General features: G+C 52.0%; 1 protein-coding gene across 2 annotated transcripts in view; it reads left to right on the top strand.

Annotated features, from left to right (window-relative positions):
• Positions 1-437: 437 nt before the first annotated feature.
• Positions 438-6,000, top strand: part of KIRREL1 (kirre like nephrin family adhesion molecule 1) — a 459,284-nt gene continuing 453,721 nt past the window's right edge. Inside the window, exon 1 of one of the 2 annotated variants that reach the window (XM_078670245.1) lies at positions 438-664. In XM_078670245.1, coding sequence (XP_078526371.1) covers positions 613-664 — 52 coding nt within the window. In that variant the 5' untranslated portion in view covers positions 438-612. The remainder of the gene's footprint in view (positions 665-6,000) is intronic. The other variant, XM_078670244.1, reaches the window with a different exon arrangement.

The following is a 6,000-nucleotide window of genomic DNA, read 5'->3' as shown; positions in this document are numbered from 1 at the left end:
GACCGGTCCTCGCCGCCTCAGCGCCTGCATCCCTCCGAAGGAAAGGAAGTGAAAGGAAAGTCTCCACTCCCCTCTCGGCGAGCAGGAGGTGGGGAGACCTCGAGGCTGGGGGGAGGTTTAGTATTTCCATCCCTCGGCACAAGGAGAGGGGAGGGACAAAAACTGAGAGAAACTCCAGCAAAACAACCCCAAAAATCTGAGACAAAGTCTCCTCGTATTCCGGGTTTATTAGAACTCCTTCCCCGCAGCTCTTTAGGCGCCGCCCGCCGTATTAAACTTCCAGCAATTCGGGCAGTTCCGTAATTCCGTTGTGTGCGTTTTTGCAGCAACATTTGCGAATCCTCAGGACTTTGTTGGAGTCAGTCTCCTCCCCCCGCCCGCGGAATGGTTCATTCCCCTCTGGATCCATCCCTCCCTCATTCCAAGACTTTTTGTGCGCGGAGAGTGTGTGAGAGGCGAGGGGGCGGACGGTCTGGCGGCTCTCTTCAGTGGGGGATGATTTATCTGGAGGAACAGTGAGGAGGAAGAAAGGAAGGCGACGCCGAGGGACGGACATCCCCCTTGTCGAGCCCCCCGAAACTCGGCCGCCGCCCGGGGGGTGCAGTAGGGAGCATGCTGGTCTTGCTCATCTGGATTTTGACTCTCTCGGACACTCTGTCTCAAGGTAGGACCCGAACTTCTGCCGTCTTTTGTGCGGGGCTGTGCTTTGTGCCTGAGTCTGGGCGACGTCCCTGCTGCCCGGCCGGGGGTAGAAAAGGCAGTGAGTGCCCCTGGTAAAGGGGGAGGGGGGGGGGGGGTATGGAGTGTGGGGAGAGAGCCTGTAGTCTCGGAGTTGATGTTTTTCCACTAGAAGTGCCGCGCATCATGTGCTCGGTGTTAGACACGAGCCGAGACAGCCACAGAAGTTCACGCCGATGTCTGGGCGCATAGCGCTTGGGGGCCGCCTTCAGTGCGCTGAGAGTGTGTTTAGAGCCTAGAGGAGGGGGTGGGAGCAGCAACGTGTCTGACACCCGAGTCACTTGTTTACAGATCGGTTGTTAGGGGCATTGTATCCGGGCTTAGGGGGGTATATTTGGAGTGGGGCGGTCAGAATGTTCCTGAAATGTAGGATTTTTGAAGTTAAGTGGTTTGATGGAGGGAATGATTTTCCACTTCCAGGAGACTTCTGTGTGTGCCTAGAATGACCGTCTCTGGGCGTTAGATTTGTTTGGTGGCGGGGGTCACATGGACCAATGGAACTCGTGAAAGGGGGCATGTTGTGCCAGTATTCAATATTTCGTGTTTCCCTTGTTGTGCAGGCGCCTGGCTATGGCGGGCTCCCTTGAAGAGGCCCCTTGAGAGTCCAGCGGTCAGTCCCGGTTCTCCGAGGCAGTTCGGGCCTTTGGTATTGTCTCCCCGCTTCCTGTGCCTGTTGGGTGGGAGGTGGCAGGCCACGACGAGGTCTGGGTTGCCTATACTCGTGAAACTTTCCATCTCTTTTGCACGGCGAGCACTGATGGGTTATTAGATGGAGCCATCACTAGTGAGGTGTCTGAGGGAAGGAGGTGAGTGGATGTGTAAGAGGCGGCGCGTGCTGCCCGGTGGAGCGCACTGAAGCCCGTCCTTGAGGAGCAGAACATTTCTGTGAGAAGCTCCCGAGCATGTTAGTGCATTTCTTGTTCGGGGGAGGGGGCGGGGCATGGCGTGGCTCGTGCACTCACTGTGATCGCCAGGCACGTGTTGGGGCGGGGGCAGACTTGCATCTGCAGGGGTCAGACAGGGCAGCCCCCTCACCCGCCGGCCTGTGTGGGAATCCTCACTAGTGCACCTTCACGCATCCTGCGGGAGAATGCGCAGCCTAGCGGCAGACGCTCCCGGGCTCACTCATTAAGTGTGAGCCTCACGCTTTGGTGAGCAGCCACGCTTCCCGTGGTTCGGACTCTTACATGGAGTCTCACACCTAGACACTGTAATTTTTAGTTCAAATCTGGAAGCAGCCATGGTGCCTGGACAGACAGGGGGGGTTTCTGCAGGGGTTTTCTTGGAGGTGATCTGTTTGTGGAACTGCCCTAGTTGGGGTGAATGTTTGTGATATTGGTGAGGTGTGGGGTGTTGTCAATATGCGGGTGTAGGAGAGATGAGTAGGGTCTGGGTGCAGACATAGGGTGGCCGGGGCTGATGATGTCAGAGAAGGCTATGGGGCTCAGGCGCTAGGTGCACCCTCACTTGTGTGAGAAGAATGTGCAGGACAGTGGGGGATACCTGGTTCAGGTTAGGGGGTGTGCTCAAACTACCAGTTGAAAGGTCTGGGTACCTGTGGATTACGGACATTACGTACCACAGGTGCACGAAAGTAAGTTTAGTTTCCGGATGAGGGTCTGCTTGTGTGGAGTTTAGGGTGAGGGGATGGGGAATTCTCCTGCACACTTACAAAGCCACCTTTAATAAAAGTGCAATTCGGGCACACGCATCTTCAAACCTCCGCTTTACTACAACACACCCCTCCACCTAAAGATTCGCCTATATAATGACTGCACTGCGAGTACACCCATGCTAGTGTCAGTTCAACCTACACAAACAATCGATAACATGATGGAATCTAGCGCTTGCGCCACTAGGACACCGCATTGGTATTGCTGCGCTATATTAGGTCAGTATCATGCTGTGTGGTGAAGCGAGGGTACCTGCTGCTGACCTGGGCACTGTGTACATATGGAGTCCAGAGGGAGCGCGCGCAGTACCACCGTGGCCATCAGTGAGTGCACGTGCGCGCTGATCTGCCGCTCTCCAATACGTGTCCATCACTAAAGCACATACCGGTGAATTCTAACCTCGCCTGCCACTGCCCAGCGTGAATCACCACTAAACAGTACGAAGCACATCCAAATACAATGTCAATGGATCGCTTTGACTCAGGTGAGCGAGTGTACCCTGTTCATAACGGGAGCCCAGATCCCGAAAGCGCCACGGGACCGTGCGCAATGTAATAAGCGCTATATAAAAGCACATGATATAACGAGGGTGACACTGCCCCTCGGGGTAGGTACTCTGGCATCGTTTCCGAGGGGTGGCACGGTGCTCCCCTTCTGCTGCCCGAGAGCCTGTCCTGGGGCATGTGGCGCTGAGAGGCGGAGAAGCTCTAAAGCCCATTACATAACGAGGGTGGCAGTGCCCCTCAGGGCAGGTATCCTGGCATCGTATCCGAGGGATGGTACAGGGCATCTCTGCTGCTGCCTGAGAGCCTGTCTTGGGGCATGTGGCGCTGAGAGCCGGAGAAGCGCTATAGAAAAGCCCATGGCATAAAGAGGGTGGCAGTGCCCCTCAGGGCAGCTACTCTGGCATCGTATCCGAGGGGTGGCGCGGTGCACCCCTGCTGCTGCCCGAGAGCCTGTCTTGGGGCATGTGGCGCTGAGAGGCGCTATAGAAAAGCCCGTGACATAACGTGGGTGGCACAGGCTGGCACTATGGCATCCTATCCGAGAGATGGCACAGGGCGCTTCTGCTGCTGCCCGAGAGCGTGTCTGGGGGCATATGGCGCGGGGAGGCGCTATAGGAAAGCTCATGACATAACGTGGGTGGCACTGCCCCGCAGGCCAGGCACCCTGGCATCCCATGGGAGGGGTGGCACGGGGGCACCTCTGCTGCTGCCCGAGAGCCTGTCTTGGGCATGTGGCGCTGAGAGGCGGAGAAGCGCTATATATTACGTGGATGGCACTGCCCCGTAGGGCAGGCACCCTGGCATCCCATCCGAGGGATGGCACCTCTGTTTGCTGCCTGAGAGCGTGTCTGGGGAGAAGCCGCTTCTCGAGACAGGTCCACTGGAGAGACCTGTGGCCGCTCACCTCCGGCAGGCGCCCGCTGCTCCCCTTACAGGCAGACCTGGCTGCGGGCAGTACAGGCTCACGCTCGCAAATGACGGCTCTACACACAGTCTTACTATCCACGCACTGCAAAATCGCATCCTCCACACCAAACCTTAAAACCAGCAAGCGCTTCCGGATTTCTGCAAAGCGCTGTTTGTTTCTCAATGAAGAAAACATGCAGTAGGCGGGTGGGGGAGGGAGAAACATCCACAGACATGTGGGTTTAATTGAAAGAAAGGAAATGCCAGAGGAAGACAGAATGTGTGTGTGTTTTTTCCCTTTACTGAAGCAGCCTTCTTTTAAAGCTGAACGCAGGAGGGGTGCATTCCAACGTCATAGTTTTTTTCTTTTTTTTTTCTTTCACAATTTTTATTAAACAGGTATTTATATACATACAGCTTTTCACATTAACGCCCCTTGTTGTGCCCCCTACCAGGAACTCTGCAAAGCAGGACTTGTATGAAGTGTTTAGTTAGTAAAATACTAAGTGCTGTTGCCCGAAGCTTTTCTAAGTCGCCCTCGGCTGGTTCTGCTGTGGGTCGGAGGTGCCTACCACCGAGACCTAATTGCCCTTGTTCCACATTATATTAAAGCATAAAAAGTGATGGATGGAACGCTGGAATGAACCTCAGCCACTGATAATCACTCGGCCGCATCTCAAACCGTCCTTGTTTTGGCACCTCATGCCACCTCAGTTTGGACCCAGCTATATGCAAATCAGTCGTGACCCTGCTCCAATCAGAACAGTCTATCCCGAACTGCCAAGCCAGGTCCTCCCTGAACCAGTACCCTAGCAACCCAGGACCGGTTTCACCCTAGTTATGAGCTCATCAGCTTGGTACAACTTTGTTCCAGTTACACAATGTGCACGGTACACACGTCTGCGCACACCCTCCCACTTAGGGCAACACACTAAAGTACACAAAAATGTGATGGATGGAATGCTTGAATTAAACTCAGCCACACTACCTTTCCTTCCCCATTATCTTACTCTTATAGTTTCTTTTTCTTCCCTGCTTTCTCTCTTTGTCTGTTTTTTCAAATTTCTGAAAAAGTCTGGATATCATAAAGCAGTATATATAAACAGTAGTTGTATAGAGCAAGCAGGCCATGTTAGAATGTTAAGTTGTAGTCCTTGTTTCTATTATATTGGCAGATATTAACTTTTGTTACAGAAGCATATGCAGCATAATCCTTTTGATGACTGAGCCAACAATGTCTCAAAAGACAAGCCTATGTTGATATTGTAGCTGTTGAAGGCCACTTTGTTAGATACGGATACAGCCGACACGTGTTTCGCCTTGTAGACGTCTTCTTGGCTTTTTAATCCTAGAAACCGCTTATCAGAATACAGTGACTAATAAGCAGATGTCAGTTGTGAGGGGCTGTGTGCCGCTCATGAAATTGAGTGAAGAATTGTGAAATGGTGGTCATTTCTAAGAAGGTCGAATAAATGACTGGGATGTTGAGTGGAGAGCTTTAGGCCATTATGGGTTGCAAGTCTCAGTGTTAGTTTCTTTTTTGTTTTCTGTCTTCTTTCCCCCCCCCTTTTCAGCCTTTCTCTGTCCTGTTCAGGGTCAAAGCCTGATGATGGTAAACAATTCATGTTCCCAAAAATGAGTGCTGTTGAACCCCACCTGCAACCAATGGCTCAGATTTAGCACCAGTTTTATGCTCCCACACCTTTGCATTCCTGTTCTGCATGGTGTCTTTCTATGGTACCTTCAAGTCGTTCTTAGATTAGCTGTTGGTCTTTACACTGGCTGGTGAAAATTCTGTCCACTGTGGCATCAAACTGACCTAGCGCATGAGAGCTTGTCAGTGTGAACATTGAAAGGAAGTTATACAAAATAGTTTAAGAATACAAACTGCCCAGAAATGTAAAGATGTTGTGTGAAGAAATGTCAAATGTGCCATTTCTAGAGGCAAAGGACTGTAGTAATTTCCCTAGGATCACACCATTTTTTCAAGGGTAGAAGCCAGGATTATAAATCGTGTTTAGTCAGTGTTTCCACAGTCAGTAACTTTAACCCACGTTTTCTCATTAATGTGAAAGGTCAACAGAAAAGTACGAGAATAACACGAAAGAAGAGAGGAAAAAAAGCAGTTGCGTGTTCCTTGTAGAAAGAAGTCATTTCTACATTTGTATTCTAGTGGC

This window comes from Lissotriton helveticus, chromosome 12 (genome assembly GCF_964261635.1).
Source record: "Lissotriton helveticus chromosome 12, aLisHel1.1, whole genome shotgun sequence".
Taxonomy (NCBI): Eukaryota; Metazoa; Chordata; class Amphibia; order Caudata; family Salamandridae; genus Lissotriton; species Lissotriton helveticus.
This window is presented reverse-complemented; position numbering and strand designations above follow the sequence as displayed.